Source organism: Oreochromis aureus, linkage group 4 (assembly GCF_013358895.1).
Source record: "Oreochromis aureus strain Israel breed Guangdong linkage group 4, ZZ_aureus, whole genome shotgun sequence".
Lineage (NCBI taxonomy): Eukaryota > Metazoa > Chordata > Actinopteri > Cichliformes > Cichlidae > Oreochromis > Oreochromis aureus.
The window spans coordinates 9,376,157-9,394,735 of NC_052945.1; the positions used below are offsets into that span (position 1 = coordinate 9,376,157).

Sequence of the window (18,579 nt, forward strand, 5' to 3'; positions counted from 1 at the left end):
CTGCGCTGTTCTGCTCTGAACACCCTCCCCCCGGGTAAGCCACAGAGTAGACGTTTAAGCTGGGTAGCACCGGAGGGGGGACAAACGTTTTCACGGAACAGCCAGCCTAGAAGTCATCTGAATTACCGGCAGTGCCGACGTCATCGAGAGTTTAATAACACTAGAGCGCTTCATTATTTACCTTTAGTCATAATTCGACCCTCTGGTCACGGTAGGTGAAGGAACACAAATAAACTTATGAACTGACAAACAAGACAACATTATCAGCCAGGTTCGTAAGAATGATGCCAGGCACTACATATTATTTAGTAAGGCGTTTATTTATATTGAATTTGTTAGGCATAAAAAGCCTTAAACACAACATAATCAGTCAAGCGTCATTATTTGAATATAAATCAGTAACACCAAGAGTAATATTATGTCACATAAGGTTGCAGGAGTGTTGAAGCTCATTTTCTGAATAACCAGCAGCTTAAAACAAGACAAAATAAACAGGGTGACAAAAACACACATTTCTTCTAAAGGAACCAGCGAGTATTATGGATAAAGTAAAGGTTGTCTTTGCCAAAAAAAATTACAAAAAATAACATAAAATAAACAAAAGGCTAATGCTATGAAACTAACATGCCCATGTGATTTTACAGGCCCACAGCTGATTTCTTTATTGTTTTGTGTGATTTCAGCTTCATGCTTGGGTACGTGACATGCACATACTGTCACCATTTATTAGTCTCTCCCTCCCTCACATAGACACGCAGACACATATCCCCTTTGTCTTTCTCAATGTTCTCTGGTTTGTGCAGTTCTCTGACCGAGCACTCTCCTTAATTGTATTTCCCCGCCCATTGATTACTTTAATGGTGGTCGATGCTACACAGTAGGCCTCTGTGTGTGTGTCTGCACCACATCAAGGTCATTCAAGTCTCCAGGGAGGCAAAATGGAAGACATACATTCACCTTGTTTTTGTCTGGAGAGCGATATGCTCGGCCTTACAAAATCAGAAGACTGACTGCGCATTGCCATACCAGTTTACATTCATTACTGCTTGGCTGTTTTCTCCATCATATGCCAACCAAATTGTATAATTTACGACCAGATTTTCATAGTTTTTTGCTTTGGATGTTCCTGTAATAGTTCAGCTTCTCCATATTACATACAGCAGTCATTAAACTGTCATCTCGCATCTCTTTAGACCATCTTTTTTTCTGTCTGTAATTACTTTGAGAAATTTTAATGGGCATGAAAATGTACTGTGATGAGCTGTGACCATGGCAATACTATCTTTTTTTCCTCCCCTTTGTGCAGCAGTGCAATATGTGCAGCTTAGTGAGAACGTGTTCAGACACGCCAAACGTTGTATCCTCATTAAACACTGTTTATACTATAGCAAAAGTTACATTCCGAATCTTATTAACGTTTTCATTCAGTTTTTCCTTTTTAATTTGAATGAAAGCTGAAAATTGAGCTGAAAATTTTACCGCCCCACATACGCAACAGTATATTTTGCTTTTTAGTGTGGTGTTATGCATTTAAACATTGTGATAGTTGAATTTGTCACAGGTTCATGGTTCCTAGTATATATTAATAGAAATTGCACATCTATTTCCAGCCATTCACACTTAAGTGCTTAACAATGAGAAACACTGTATTGTAACATTTGGGAAAATGTTTGTAATCTTACGAAATATGGAGTACAGTTTAGTTAAACGCCTTAGTGTAAGTCCAGTGCAACAGATCTTTTCTTCACTTGTTAATTCTTCTGTAGAAGAATCCGTCTACAACTTTTACATTTATTTTTCTTTACACATTCACATCACTTCACCCGTCCATTACAACAAAAACCTTGCCAAAAACTTCATTTTCCCATATTTGTTAAGGCGAATGCCACACTAAATATTGTCTCTTAATCACAATATTTTTTTTTGTTTTTCTTTTAGCCACACAATTAATCAAACCAACAACAAACAACAAATACTCTAATTTCTAAGTGTAGCATATCCAGTCAGCCTGTAACATAATTCCGGGTTTGTCTTTTTTTTCCATTATTTGAGTGCTAAATATGAACAAATATGAAAGTTATCCCTGTTGGGAACAATACAAAGAGAACAGAAAACAAATAAGATGTCATAGATTGTAATCATCTATAAAGTCCCTACTGTGTCTTTGTGATTATATTCATTCGTCAATATTGTGTTTCCTTCTTCATCTTTATATAATTGCTTTCACAGCCCTGTGGAGCTATGAGACTCTATTCACTTTGGGCTTTCTTTAGGTGGTCTGTATCCACCCTGACCAGGTCAGAGTCTTCAGTCACCTCCAACAGAGTATCCATTTCAGGGCTGTCTACACTGACAAGCTCCCCTTCCTCCACCTCCACGTGCACACCCATCCCGTTCTCCTCTCCCTCTGGCTGAACCTCAGCCTCGCTCACTTCCACCATCTCCGTGTTCAGCACCACCTCCTCCTCCCCTTCCCGGATCTTCTTAACATGGAAGGTAAAAGGGGGAACGCGGTACACGGAGGTCTTGGAACGAGCATACATCTTGTGGTCAGGGGTGAGTGACTTCTTCATCTTCTCTTTGGAACTCTTTATCTTTGCCCTGCGCTCCTGGTTGGGGGTCATGCGGGTCCCGAGCTTGCCGATCTTCTTCTCAAGACTGTGCTTGGTTTTCTCCAGGTTGTCACGGGTTCTCTGTCTTGTCTTCTCCAAGTTTTCACGGGTTCTCTGCTTGGTCTTCTCCAAGTTTTCCTTGGTTTTTAGTTTGGTCTTCTCAATTTTCTCTTTGGAGAAGGCTTTCTTTATGTTATCGACTTGCTCTTTTGTGGTGCGTTGGAGGCGCTTTGTACGAGTCTCTATGAGCTCCTCTTCAATCACCACCTCTTCATCTGAATTAAGATTGTCTTGGAGTCCCTCCTGTCCCTCTTCAGGGATTTGCTCAAGACCCTCCGCTGTTTTACTTTCTACCGCCTCTGCTGTCTTGGATTTGGATGCCTTTGGTGGCTTCACTTGGTCCTAAGGGACAAAATAGGAAGGATAAGAAAGAGAGAAGAGCATTAAGCCACCATAGCAGAGTGAGCGAGACTGAGTTAAACAAGCTTTTCAACCACTTTTACAAAAATTTCAGTGGACATGATGTTTCAATAATTGCATTATATGATTAATGTAAAAATAGCATGTGTTTCAATATGTTTTCAAATGTACCACCTATATAAAATTAAGCTAATGGGCTTAAGGTGTGCATTGGAATTGCAAATATCAGCCTGAAACTCTGCAGAGTCATGCGTCATCAAGTAGTCAGTGTAAACATGTCACTGTTTGCAGCTGGTGTGGAGTGCCATCTAGTGGTGTCACTTATATGCTGATTATTGTGCAAACAAAATGGTTTCAAATTTTCAGTTATGAAAAATAAAAGAATGTAGCCTGGCATATTTACAGTAATTATTATATGGTATGTCTTTAAACTCTAGTAAAACTATGGGACTTGAAAGGAACCGTATATTATCTGCAACTTTAGTCATAATGAAACTGAAGCTCACAATTTGTTCATCTAACCACAGGTTTATTTCCTGCCACTTACATATCATTTCTATATAAAAGTCTGAACCCACTTTTGAAGAATTAATCTTCAGTTAAATCTCTCAGTAGACAATTTCAACTTGTGTTTGGTCGGGAAAAGTGTTGATAATAAAATGCAGAATAGAGACTGGTGGTTAAATTTCACTGGAAATACTTAGTGGTTAGAATAGTTTCAGTTTAGCACATAATGCAAAGTGCAGCAGTTTCAGAGATGGCCAGAAATTGCTGTATAGGTAAGGCCAGAAGGAGGACCATTGTATTTGTTCTATGCAAAGCTACACAGGAAGGTATCACCCTGTCAAACCACTTGGATGTGCATCTATTTGAATACCCTCCTACAAGTTACAAAAAACCAAAAACAAAACCTTAAATCAAAGCATTATGAGAAGGTTTTCTGGTTGTTTTTTTTTTTAAATTATTTTTAATTTTACACCCGTCAACAAAGTAGACCACATTCCCATGTTGTTTGGCAGGACACTGTCAGTGTCATTCCAGATATCCACAAAGGGAGGAGCAGTACTATGATAGAAATGTGATTCCCCCAACTGTCAGTTACTGATAGAGGGATCGGTCGTCCCACCCTGCTGAACCACACCTCAGTGCACCATCACTATAGTCACTGACTTTGTAGATACACATTAAAAAAATCAGTAATTCATGAGACCAACATAGATATTTAGGAATATTTAGGATGTTCACAGTCTGACATCTAGGGTTCAAATAACAATGAGTGTTTACATCTGAAGTTAATTTAAGAGGCATAAAAAGCCTCATATCTATTTTGTCTAATATCAGTCCGCTAAAGAGCCACAATCAGACAAATAATTATCCAGCAGAACACGGACTCACATGAAACAGATACAGCGCTGCTTGCATGTAGCAAAGGTTTGTTTATCTTCTCCACTATGAGGGACGACACATCTTTATTTGAAAATTGTAAAAAGAAACATTTCAATAAGGTGGGAATAATTTGTCAGTCACTGTTATTATAAGCTGCTATAATTACAATGCATAAACTTAAATGCGAATACTGCCTAGGCAGTAGTTGCCCTTTTATGCTTTAAATGACAATTTAGGTAACTTGATGGTGGAGTAAATAGCATTTCAGTCATTTCACAGCAAGAATACTCATTGTTCTTTCTTGCTTTTTGCATGTTCTCCCTGTACCTGTGGGGGTTTCCTTAGTTATGTTAGGATGCCTGGGTCGTTGACCCAGAGGTTTTGAGTTCATTATATTATTTATCATTTCTAGTCTTTGGTTTCTTTGTTAGAGTTATGTCTTATGGTTTTTGTCTCTGTGTTCTCTAGTTGCTGTCTCCCTGTGTCCAGTCAGTCTGTGTCTGTAGTTCAGTCTGTGTTATGTTTCCTGTTTTATTTTGAAGGTCCATGTCTGATGTTAATGTGTCTGGTTTTGCTTCCCCTGTTTCGTTAGGCCTGATTTGCCCCAGCTGTGTTTCCCTCCTGTCTCCCATTTCCTGATTGCTCCCTCTGTGTATTTAAGCCCTGTGTTCTCTTTGGTCTGTGTCGTGATCTACTCTTATCTACCCTCACTCATGCTGTGTGTTTTGTTTTCCGGCCTGTGTTAATGTTTGTACTTTGGAAGTTTGTTACTTTGAGTTCAGCATTAAAGCTGTTTTTTGAGTTCACGTCTGTCTCCGGAGTCTGCACTTTGGGTCCTTTTCCTGCCTGCACACAGCCGTCACATAACAAGTTAATTCTAAACTGATTCTAAACTGACTGCTGATGTGATCTAGATAAAGTGCTTGAAGTACATAAGACAAATGCTGGATAAATGTGACATCTAAAGTACATTGAGGGGTCAGTAAGACTTTAAAAGCTGAAGTACACTGCATTAGCATTAGCTACCAGCATAAACCACCATTCTGAAATAACACATTACAAACACAGGTGCTTTTTTTCTTGTGTGGCCCTAAATTGTATTTTGGTTCCTTTACTTGTCACATGGTCATCAAAATTTAAGAAAGTTATAGTTTTTTGATAATTAATAGTTTCCTACTGTAATATAACAACTGTAATATCACTAGTATAACACGAAATATTAAGTGACCTGTATTATCAGTTCTTATTCCTAACTTCTAAAAGACAAACACCTGTCAGATCACATCAGTAGCACATATCCCTGCACCATTCAAATACTGCCACGCGATCCTATCATAAAATGGACATTGCAACCGTATTCAGCACTGTATATAGTATAGACCTGCTCGACCCACTCTGTGTGGGTTTATTTTAGGCTGGCCTTTCCCGCTCTCTGGATTCCATGTACTGTTCTCTGGCTACTGACTACTGCACCACCAAGAAGCTCCCTCCCTTCCCCTCCCACACAGCAACAGATAAACAGAGCGCTCTATCACCATAGCAACCACCCCCTCATGCAGTCTCTGGTGGGTAGTGTGGTGAAGTTTAGCTGGACAAACAGCTGACATGTCTACAACAATATATTGACATGTGTTCAGCAGTTGCTGAGCATATTGTTCTTAAACTAAAATATATACTGCAAATGCTTTGCAGGTTTGCTCAGTGAGCACAGCAGGGCTGTGTAACGCGATGATAATTAAATATATCTTTGAATGCATAAACACATAATACTGCAACACTTTCCCATTTGTTGATGTAGAACGTGACCTCATATTTAAGACCACTTCTATATACACACTTAAGGATAGCAACACACAGAATTAAATGTGCTCATTTAATTAAATTGATTTAATTTATTTAGGTGACCTTAGAAAGTATACACCAGCTCCTCCTCCCCTTCTTAGATTTTCCTGAAGAACTTTTATGTGCAAATATATACATTATATTATTAGTGTTTTGTGCTTTTGACATAACACAAAGAAAAGGCATGAAAATGGCGTAACTGAGAGCAAGTATGAGTAATGTAAGCCGACAGAAACAGAGACACTGTTATTCACAGTTTTTCCCATGAAGCTATACTGAGCGCTTGAAAAGAAAGTGTGGAGCCAATGGAAAACAGCAGTGCCTGGCAGGAAACAGGTGAAATCATACATAACATGGTGAAAGAGCCTGATTGTTATAATACACCTCATTAGAGCTATATAATGCAAATCAAATCACTGGCCGGAATACTTTTGTGAGAAAAATGACAAACGTTTTACTTAAAACTGATGGAGAAAAAAAGCATGTTACACAAAGAGAAGGGTTGGCTCCTTCAGCATTTTCTATTCTCTTTTATTCATTTTTGTCTTTTTCTGTCCTAAATATTCACTGTAAAAGCTGCTGTTTTTAAACTAGAGAGTGTAGCTTGACCAATTACATTTTGGCCAACACTGCAATCCACGATTGTCTTTTTAAAGGTGGTTCCTAAACATAAATATATAACAAGCAAAGAAAAAAACCCTTTATATGGATGCCTCTTTTTTGCGATATAGCCTATAAGTCTAGTTGTAACATGTTAGAGTGTAGAGATCAACATTTCAGTATTTAAGACTATTCCTCAAACCTAGTCTACGACTTAAACACATACTATATACAAATCTATTTGTCACAAGCTTACGTGAGCTCTAAGTATAACTCTGTTAGAAATTATAATGATGAATCTGAGTACTGCGTCGCACTTCGCATTTATAAAATCTTCAATTAGCCTTTCTAGGCTCATGGGAAAGTTTCACTGTTTACATTCTGAAAACCTGATACAGCCCACTCTATGGAAACTGTGATACAACCTGTCTGGGTTTAAGAGCGAGATTACAAGTTGAGAGATTAACACTGATTTACATAAAAAGCGAATCACTCAACATGAAACACTCCACTGCAGCAAAGTTTTTGTACAGGACTTTGAGTGATTTCCTTAACAGTTGCAGCATTGCTGTTTGTCTCTTCCTGTGTACACGCCCCTTAAGAGCTTGAGGACAAATATAGTAATTCCATTTGCGTCTCTGTGTTACCTTCCTCACTCCTTCCACTTAATAGCTGTGGAAAAGTGAGCACTGTATTTCTGTGTGCATTTGCTAATAAGCTCCAGGGGAAAAGTGACCGAGTATGTATGCTCTACTCAACGAATGGCGTGAATCCTAGAAAAAGAAAAAGGCGGTAAACAGCTAAATCAATTACGGAAAAACAGTTGAAACAGAAAAGTGAAGCAGGAAAAGATTAAAACACTAAGAACCTGTGGGAGATCAAACCCTCTGGCTTTGAGGAAATTGGTTTTTAATGAAAAATTGAACAAGAATATTTATAATCAAGGTTGAAAACTTGCCTAAAAATAAAATTTAATTAAAACTGTTTACATGACAACAGCAGCACTTTTTAATTGTCAGAGGCTTAATGTTACTAGTCTGACTCATACAGTCTGTTACCAAGGACAGAGGAAACAGTGTCCTCAATTAGCACTATACTGAGACAACAGACGTTTTGACTAAAGCCGCTGGCATCTCGCTGTCTTTCTATCTGCTAAAAGACCCTTACTAACATTCTTGCTGACTTATACTGTAGCTGACAAGATTTTAGCATAATTTTGTCAAGCCAAGATTATTAAAAGTCAGAAGTTTTGTACATGCACAACACAGTGACTGTGTTCTCTGCTCAGCACTTGTCTAGAAGGTGGTTGCGCAGCTTTCAGTTTGTGGTATGTGTAATCATAATCTAAAGGTGTTTGTGGCTTTGTTCTGCTTTGATTAACTGCAAACATTTGATTTTTTTTACTTCCCTACTTGAACCTATGAAAAATGTCAGAATTAAAAAAACAACGCAGTTCATTGATAACTGATGTTGCCTTTGGAAATGTAGCAAGCCTGACTATTGTTATATAATCAGGCCATGCACAATAAAACAGACAACCCTGATCCACCTACACAAGTGAAAAACAGACAAACACCAATCCTTTTGAGGCAGTGTGATGAAAGGCCTCTCCAGTGAGTCACAGGAGCAGCTGTCTGATCCTTAGCAGTCCTTGCAGCTGTGCACTTAGCTTTCACAATGAGTGATCTCATTGACCCGTATGCCCCCCGCCCCGAGAACTGAAAAAGGCAAAATGAAAGACTGACAAGAAGCAGAGTAGAAGGTTTGTGTGTTAGAGCGTTGCAATGGCCTGAATCACGATGCTTTGATCCCCAACGAGTGTGAGACTAAAATAGGGACGCTAATGTACTCTGGTCATTAATATTGAGGCCTCCCACGCTCTCCCAAATAAGGCTCAAGCAACACACAGATGACTAGATTAGCTGCGTCCTACTTCAGGCAGTTTGGGGTTTGTGACTAAGAATACAATTCATGAAGCCCCCCTATTTCTTTTAAACAACCTGCCCTGATGGCATCTTGTTAAAGTGTCCTGTGGGTTATGGGGAAAAAAACAGCCACTTCAGCTCTGACTGTAGTCACATTCATTGCAAAAAAGAGGACTTCTTTATACCACACAGTCAATACGGCAATGCCATGTTATATTTTATACCACAGGAAGGGAGTTTCTTGTTTTTTTTCTCTTGCAGTAATTTGTTATTTCATACATGGGGAAGCCCTTTTCCCCAGCCCAGCCTTCCCACATCCATTACTGTGAAACCACTGGAATCCCAGCTGGGTTAGTTTCATGCAAAGATGGAAAATTTACTTTTCCATTTACGTCCCTGTACGAGCTAAAAGCCAGAGTGCTGGAAATTTATTATATAACATGGTATTATATCCAAATGTATTATATCCAAGGTAAGAATAGGATGTAGTTTTAGAAATGATCAAATCTTACATTTTAAAATGTTCATTGTGTGTATGCATGCATTTGCATAATCTACTATGAACATATCTTTTTTAAGTGACAGTGTTATTATTGTAACCTTATTCTTTTCTGCAGAAAAATGCCAGTTACCACTTTATAATATTATGTAATGTTATAATCAAGCAAGTGCATTTTACTCATGTTAATACAACACTCAACCAAATCAGTAACTGACTCTGCAATTAATTCAGAGCAAATTAATGATGATGATATATTAAAAATGGGATTGCAGTCAATTCAGTAACTCATCAGTGCTATTGTACACTTAGTCTTAATTATGTACTTATATGTGAGCTTACAAGCACATTTAACCTTCAAAGTTCGCCTCTTACACTGATAACATAATTTAAGTACTGTTTCCATTATTTATAGATTAATCATCCAAAACATCCATGTGCATGCAAAATCTAATGCCAAGGGTACACAAAACCCACGGTGTCCTGGCACACTCTGAGTGACAGCCTATAATTCACATGCCAGAGACAAGAAGAGCAAGCCGTCACAGCAGCAGTGAAACATACCATTGGGAAACCTGACTGTTCCACTTTAGACTGAAGGTTTGCACAGTCCAGACCTTACTTTCACACGCACTCATGTTAAGTTACAAGAATAACATTTGGTCACATTAATAGTAAACATATCTATATGTCTTTAAGAGACACCTATATATGCAAGGAGCCGTGAAGTGTCCACTTACAGTAAAGGTATGTGAACAATATTCAACAGGAAAGCTTTCGATTGAACAAATCTTATATACAATTTACAGTATATACACAATTACAAGAAATACAAAGAGAAACATCCACATTTGCCATTTGTAATGTAATTTATCAATCAAATGGTACTCCACATTGTTAAACTCACACCCACTCAATGAAACAGGACACTGTGGCATTTTGTTGCATTGCTACTGGTGTATTTATAGCAACAGGCAACATAACAGTTTCCTTAAATATACCAAGTCATATCATTTTTTTCTTTTGGCTGTGCTCTTGTAGATGAAGGGTGTGCCTAGTGCCTACAAATCTTGGAATAAACAGCCCGGAGAGTATCAGCAGCTTCCACCAAGTTGTGATGTGGTATGAGGACACATGTCTGTTAGCTGGCCAAGAAGCTGGATGACAACTACAAATGACAAAATTGATGGGTGGCCTGATCAGTGCCCCAGCTGGTAAATCATGTCTGCTGCTGTGGGATGGGGATGTTTGGTGAGATGGGAAAGCAGCTGTGGCTTGAATTCAGGACACATAAAATATAGTTATTTTAAAAAACGCAACACAGAATGATCTCTTGCAGAGCAAAGGAAACAGCTCACACGAAAACATTAGATATAAAGATAATGCTGATACGTATGCACACTGATGTCACAGGTAATGGTGAGGGTTTTTTGGTTTTCATGCGTAACACAACGCTAGCCCCATTTCCTTTAAACAACATCACCATGCACTATGTCAGAATCTCCCTAGTGCACTACATCCTGTCAATCACATATTCTCTGTAAGTGCTGTGTAAGACTGAGCTGACACAGCGGCTAACTTAAGCAATCACAGGAAAAATTATCAGCCATATTTAATATATTAATTCATAATTATATATACACATGTACACTGTTTTCACATGTTGAAGTAGCTAGGGGTCCTCTTTCTGCTGTATAAACTGTATACTTTAGCGTGAGAAGCATAGGAAGGGATAGAATAACGCTCTCAGCAAATCCAACCTCAACTTCTGGTGAAACCACACCGTGTTGTACACTTGATCTGAAAAAGTAGATCAGAGAGGAAATGTCCTGTATGCTTGTTTGTCAATCGTTTATCCAATTATCCTACCCAACCTCTAGTCCTTAGCCAGTCTTAACTGTTCTAAATAACTGTCTTTTTCAACATAATCTTGTATATTTATGTAGTTTCCTGCAAAATAAACCAAAGCAAACAAAACAGAAAGTCAACCCGAACAATAGCAGAGGACGCTAGCTGATACACAGATGACAAAGCAGTATTTTTGCCGCAAAAGGATATTGGATCAGGGCGCTCAAAAATAAAAAGGAGTTCCAAAGAAAATGAAAAAGGGCTACTGTTGCTCATTGGGTTTAGCTCATTTGTTCCCTGTTGTCAACGAAATATGTGAGAGAAGGAAAGAGAGAGCGATCGGAGGAGCACGTCCAAATTTGGCAAAGAAAAGCCTAAAGCAACAGCATTCTGACTCCATGAAGTCACAAAAGGGAAACTACAAACATGAACATTTTGAATACTGTATCCACACAGAGTTCATCTTTGTAGGTGAGATGTAACACTTAAACGTAGAGTCAGCAGGATCTTTCTGGGTACAGGAGTACAGAAAGACAGACAGAAGAGAGGCTGAGAGAAGTGAATGACGTTTAAATGTGGATTAGAAGTCTGAGTGGGAGTAAAAAGGGCTAATGCAGAGTTGATGGGGAGTGATAAGGGAGAGGAGGAGGGAGGCGAACAAGTGAGTATGCTGGCAGGAGGGGCAGAGAGATGCCAGCCGGATGAATCACAACACTAACTTTGTGCTGCCGGTTGAGTGCTTTTTGGTAGAGTTTGTTGCTGTTGCCTGCAAGAGTCTGCTAAGTACTTCACAACAACCCTGTATTTAATGAGCCTGAGACCCAGTTTATACCCAGAAACAAAGATTTATTGAGCTGAAAGAGCAAAAGAGCTTTGGTTGAATCGCTATGTTTGGAGTAAATTGAACTGGGTTATTACACAGTCTGGGCAGGGTGAAAAGCTATAAGAGAAAAGTAGGATTATGCTGGTGGTGAGGCTTGTTGGCTGCGATTTGAGCTCTGGAAGGTCTGTGGGGCTAGTGTGGAATAAGCAGCCTGTAACCGAGAAGCTTACATCTCCCTGATAGAGTTGACCACATGGATATCACTGTCCTTGAGTTGCAGCCAAACACACCCTAATTCCAGACACACAGCAGTACTGTCTCACACTCTGATCGACATACCCTATCATATTGCATAAACTAGATTAATCCACATAATTACATAGATAATTAGCATTACAAAACACAGACAGATCTGATTGGTTGAATTACAGCAATTTAAAATTCAGGGTTACTTTCACATTTAAAGTAAAAACTATGCAAAATGTTGCATACCTACTAGTACTTGTCATATTTTCCTGGTTCAATCTTTGGGAGTGGGAGTGACTATGCACATATGCATGATCGGTCCATTCCATTAACATTAAACTGTTTTTACTTGATAGATGCCAGAGCACTCATTAAAAATGATTGGTTTGCTGTGCATGTAGATATGCTAATTATTCGTTTCCCTCAAATGACACCAAATCCATTGAAGTTGACACAGCAGGACCCCGTCTTCGATACTAGTCCTCTAGTATTGCCTAGGCAGACCATATGGGACATAGTGTAGGGCTAAGTCAGTGGTAGGACCTTTTAAGGATTTTGAAAAGCAACTGCTTAAGCCAGGAGTGGGCAATTTCCCAAGGGGCAGAACTTAGTAGAACTAAGTTCAGTTTATTGGCATGACTCTCCACAACAGTTTAAGTTCTCATGTGGTCCCTTGGTAAAATAAACTACACACCCTTGACTTAAGCTACCCAAAGGCTGACAACACTGACATAGCTGTGCCTGCTCTGTTTGTGTATGACCTGAAGGTTCTCCCTAAATACCTGTTTCTTTTATAATTGTCATGGAGCTGGGAAAAAAAAGGAGGAAGCTAAGAAAGCTCTACTTTTATTTTTGATAGTAATCATGCTTAGCAAAGGCTAATTTCTTTTTGTGTTTCAAAAAGTACAACTCCATCATTACTGGAATGTAAATCCACCTGAAAAAATTTGAATATTTACAGCTGTAACATTACAGCTACTATAAAGCTTTAATTAAGAAGCTAAAGTCTAGATTTATCAAATTATCACTTGGCTCTGGGTTTATTTCCTCTGACCGCTACTGCAATCAGCAAACAAAAAACAGGAAGTGTGCCTTGGTTGGATGCACTAAAATAGTCAAATGCCTGCTGCATGAGATTAATGGGGATGAGGAAATAAACCTGGGCTCACAGTTGCTCCTCTTGACATGACATGCGATCCACAAATGGCAGCAATACCGAATGCAACAGTCAGAAAGGGTGTGAAAGACAGGGGCTCATTGAAAACACTGGTCATCTGAAGCCTACAGATTAACCAGGTGTGTCTTATGCTGAGAGAAAAGGGAGACCCTCACAGACATGGATCTAAAACAACCCCAGAATGGTGCATACGTTGTACATGGGATATAGTTTAAATTGTAAACTGAAAAAAGAAAGTGCTGTCTTTTAATTAGAGCAATTCTGGAGTTAATGAGGACTTTTTGTGATTTATCTGCTCAGGTGTGACTCCAGTGAGTCTGATATTTCATTGTCACAAGAAACTTCATCAACAAAAATATATTTAGGCCTAAATACTTTATTATTATATTTATTATTAAATATTTGTGATATGCAATATTGCACCTTTATAACTTTGGGTTCAGTATCGTGCACAAGGATACTTGGGCATGCAGACTTGAGCAGCCAGAGATCAAACCACCAACTTTTTAATTAGTAGATGACCGGCTCTACCTCCTTAACGACAGCCAACCCAAGCAGGAAGCACTGAGCTCTTTAATCAAGTAAAGAGCTGAATGCTCCCCCACCCATCTGGTTTCACCGTCACACCCTTCTGTTACCAGGGTATCCTGAAAGCTATCGCCTTTGCAGGTTTAATTTTAAAGCATCCCTGTCAAAGCATTTCGGGCCAAGAAATCTTAGACTATGTGGCTATTCTCATAATGAACAGCAAAAACAGACACAAGAAAAATAACCTGTAGTTAATGCAAGTAAGTAAAGTACAAAATCCCACACTGAAAAAGTTTCATTTATCTCATTCACGTTCACTGACAGTGTAGGTGAAAGCCAATATCAGCGAGGATATTGGCACAGACGCACACACACCAACACTTACACACACTGACCCGCTGGTACACTACCTGACACTAATTCCACAGATACCTAACTTAACCTCTACATAGTTTACAGTAACCCTTACCTCATCCTTAACCTAGTTCTAATCTTAAACTTTTCCCACTCTAACACATTAACACACAAAGAGATGGTGGAAAGTGGTGAAACTTGACTGCGAGCCAGCTTTAAATTTGCACTGCTGCCAATATCTGTCAGTCAATTAAACTGGACACAGTGCAGCCATTCACTGGCAATAAATAGACTGCGTGAGCCCAAAACAGCTACTGCAACATGGGATCACCAGCTCCTACAACTGCTTTGAAAATATCACGACGATCAAGTGCAGCCAGCGATAAGTGCGTCACAGGTGAGAAAATAGCAAGAGGTGATTCACGCTGTGTCTGCAATCACAAGTAAACAAAACAAATTACTTAAATCTGATTTGAAACGTTTAATAGCTTCTTGAAAAACCAAAGAATCTGCAACACAGACAACCAAATTTACACACTGGTTTGCAGTACAACATGCAGTGTCAAAAACAGCAGGAGGCACCTGCTTTGCAGTGTAATTTAAAGGTCTAGGATCTATGATTGGATTTCTGCAAGATGCCAGTAGTGTAACCTGCTCCCACAGTGGACATCCCGGGAGGCTGATGTGAAAACTTTGTGCCTGCCAATATAGAGCCTGAAGTAAGCTCTACTCACGCGAGGCTTGCAGCCCTCAGATTCACTATTACTAATGTTTTTTTAGGCAGACACTCTGGTGTTGCGTGCATAAAGCTGCTGATTCAGTTTTCTTATGCTGTCATGAGATTTATTCCAGCACAAGAGCACAAGAAAATGCCTTGCTAAAAAAGAGTTGGTCAGTGTCACATGTCATATTTTCTGACTCTTGCCACATGAAATAAAACTGAGCCTGCCCCAGTACTCCCACTCAATCACTTATGGGGTCAAGTGTGAACTTGTGCACCGTGAATGCATGAATGTTAAGTGTGTTCCTCTTCTGGGAAATCTTCACAATAAAAACGACATCTTCATCTTACATGGGAGCAGCCTGCCAACTATGCGTCTGCTGGGCACTCAGGGGTGGGGCGTTGGTTCTGTCTCAAGTAGCCCTTCATGCCATATTTTATGGGCCTTATATTTTTATTTACACCCACTCATCTTTATATGGTTTCACTGGATAATCGCATGGAGTGGGAGAGGTCACTACCTGTCTTTCTTTTCCATGGCAGCTACTGGTTTTCCCTTCACTTGTGGAAGGACAAATGCATCTCTGACTACTCAACGGCTTCTAGTGTAGTGGAAAGCAAAGCTGTTGAATACTTGGTAAACATCACAGCCTGATTTAGGGTTTAGGAAAAAGTGATTCAGACATTTATGTCATGGAAACCACAGAGCGAGCCATCCTGCATCCCAAAAAAACTGTTAGTCCGCTTTTTATTTTCCCAACAAGGGTCAACTCATGCTGCAGTGTGAGTCTCTCTCTCTCTGGTGAGATGAGGTCTAAAGGTAGTTCTGAGAGCCTTTCCAGTGAATTTCACACTTCTTCCCAACCTTTGTTTGTGATGTGGGAAATGCAACACATCTCTAACAAGTACATATTTATATTTATAACAGCCAGATCTAATAGATTAATCATGTAATTTTCATTACTTTATGATCTACACACTTAGATGCCATTTCACCTGATAGATGAGGACTTTGAAGTTGCGTCTCTTGAGCAGCTCAGACTCGTTGCTCTCCAGCTTCTTGATCTGGCCCGCCTGCTTCTCGAGATTGCTGCGTACTGTCTTGACGTTGACGCTGACCTTGCGTACCTTCTCCAGCATTTTGTTGACAGTGTTGGCGGTGTCGATGTGATTCTTGGACAACTTAGACAGCTCCCCTTGGATGGTTGACACTGACTTCTCCATGGCTTCTTGCCGGGCCTCCAGCCCATTCTGGGTCTGCTGGATCTGGTCTACCACCCCGATAATCTTGTCGAGCAGAGACAGAATCATGACCCCATTCATCTGCGCTTCACTCTTCCCTCCAGGGCCAGTGGCCAGCACCGGATCGGTCACGTCAGCTGGATCATCGTCATCTACTGCCGGCTCTGTGGCGGCACCCACCAGAGCGACCTCTTCATCATCGTAAGACACTTCTGCAAGGGCTCCATGCTCCTTCTTGACACCTGTATCAGCCATTGCTCTCAATTCCAAATACAAACTGCTTGCACGCTCACTACAGATAAAAATATCCTAGTGAAAAATAATCTAGAGGAGCCACGCTGTACTCAACTTAGTCCCTTATTCTCTTTCCTACCGCTCAGACAACTTTCTTTACCACTTGTTTCCCTCTTTGTAGTTTGCTTTACAGTTTAAATTCTCTTCACCCTCAGTCTTTCGCATTCAACTTTCTCTGTCTCTCTCTGCCTCTGCTCCGGGATGCCAGCCAGCCAAGGGGAGTAGGGCCTCTCACAGCTCAAGCATGTGTACCCTGAGTCAAATGCCTCTGCTCCCTGTGAAAGCACCCAGTCACAGATTTCCCTTCTCACACCCAGCCTCCACCCATAGCTCCCCCTGCTGCTGCAGCTCCACCCTATTCTGTCCCCAAGTACAAGGCAGAACTTCCAGACTCCACCTCTTGCAGTGACATAACAGTGCTCCCAGGGAAAAGGGAAAGGTGAGCGCCACTAGGTGTGATATCACAAAAAAAGAAACATTTGATCAGCACGGGGAAATGTGACACAGTTGAAAGAGTTTTAAATCACAGCTACACTGAACAGAGTAAGTAAGTAAAGTTTATATAGAACTTTTTCAAGAACAAAAGTGCTTCAAAAACAGAAGTGCAATTTAGGAAAAACCTAAGATACAACTATTTAAATGGTATAAACGGATAAAACTAAACGTAAACAAGCCTGAACACTCTTCATTATTAACTTAGACTACTTCACTTCCAGTGAGTTCCATATATTGCAAGCCACAGTCTCATAAGCAGTCTCCTTTGTCCTTAAGGCGGACTTAGATATCCCCAACAAGCACTGATCAGCTGTTCTAACAGATCGATGGCTCTTGTAGTTCACACATAGAGAGGGGTATAAACTGAACCCTAAACTTTATAGGGAACCAATGTAGGGAGGACAGAGTAGCTTTGAAATTCACATTCTCTCATAGTTTTGTTTGACTCTGAAAATATTTAGGCCTGCATTGCACAACATTGAGTTTAATCCTTGAAAAAACTAGAGTTGTCCTAACGTTATTCAAGTAGTTACCATTGTGACACCTGATCAGTTGAAGACAGCATTATTAGAAACTGTATCAATAACTGATTGTGGTGATATGAAAATATGAAGCGTATTAGTCTCTCAAAATATTGAAAAAAATTATAAAGCGAAATTGTTTGACATCTTTACAGAATATAGTTACCATGTCGAGCCAAATGGAAAAGAATATCATAGCATTTATCCTATACTTATACTACTTGTTCTTTAGTAATAATAATAATAATAGTAGTAGTAGTAGTAATAGTAATTCTTCTTTGCTCTAGAAAACAGAACACTTTCTTTATGTGTGTGTGTTTGTGTTTCCTTAATTGTTTCACTTACCGCCTGAGACTAGTATTATAAAGGAAACTCACTTAAGAACCGAACGAGGCTCGTGGTAGCGGGTACCGAGCCAGCACGTGCTTGCGGGCTTGCTTAAAATTAGAGGACTTTTTTTTTTGGACAATTTTGACAACTTAAACTTGGTCCTAAACGTTATCTTTAATCAAAAAACACAAATACTATTAATTTCAGATAATCATTTACTAACGTGGTTGACTTTCACTTCCCTCCAGTGGTCTCTGGGAGGAACAACAGTTGTACGCTACTGTTGTCATTTCACAGGGAATAGCGCAGTAGTACTTCCGTTTGGTTTGTTCAAAGTAAGAGCTGAGATTTAGAGTCTCTGTGACCACCAGAGGTCAGGATAAAGTTAATACAAATGAGCCTTTCTCCTTTCATTTTCTGCTTGTCTTATATATTGCTGAATATATTTTGTACACATATAAATATATATACTGCAAAAGGTATTTAAACTCTTCCAGCTTCACTACCTTTACCCATTGTAAGTTCGTCATTAGACCTGCTTTCCTCTCATTCACACACATTTTAAATTTATCATCACTTTGAATCCACCTGCCACTCCTACCACACAGCTCACCACATCAGTCCTGACTTCCTCATGCAATACCGCAGTTCCTCTCTTGGTACTCCATCAGATGCTTTCTCTCTGTTCACAAAGGCACAGTGCCACTCCTTCTGAA

At 39.7% G+C, this 18,579-nt stretch overlaps 1 protein-coding gene across 1 annotated transcript; it reads right to left on the bottom strand.

Annotated features, from left to right (window-relative positions):
• Nucleotides 1-299: 299 nt before the first annotated feature.
• cavin1a (caveolae associated protein 1a) lies at nucleotides 300-18,100 on the bottom strand. The gene is made up of 3 exons (XM_031729896.2): nucleotides 17,879-18,100; nucleotides 15,978-16,966; nucleotides 300-3,014 (listed from the first exon to the last, which is right to left on the bottom strand). Exons 2-3 carry the CDS (start codon nucleotides 16,476-16,478, stop codon nucleotides 2,250-2,252), a joined length of 1,266 nt encoding a protein of 421 aa, XP_031585756.1. The 5' UTR covers nucleotides 16,479-16,966; nucleotides 17,879-18,100; the 3' UTR covers nucleotides 300-2,249.
• Nucleotides 18,101-18,579: the final 479 nt, after the last annotated feature.

Excerpts from the sequence above, each read along its gene's own strand:
- cavin1a (XM_031729896.2), bottom strand. The coding sequence starts at position 16,478 with ATGGCTGATACAGGTGTCAAGAAGGAGCATGGAGCCCTTGCAGAAGTG. Across the intron at positions 3,015-15,977 it reads TCAAAGTCCTCATCTATCAG|GACCAAGTGAAGCCACCAAA; the intron begins GTGAAATGGCAT and ends TTTGTCCCTTAG.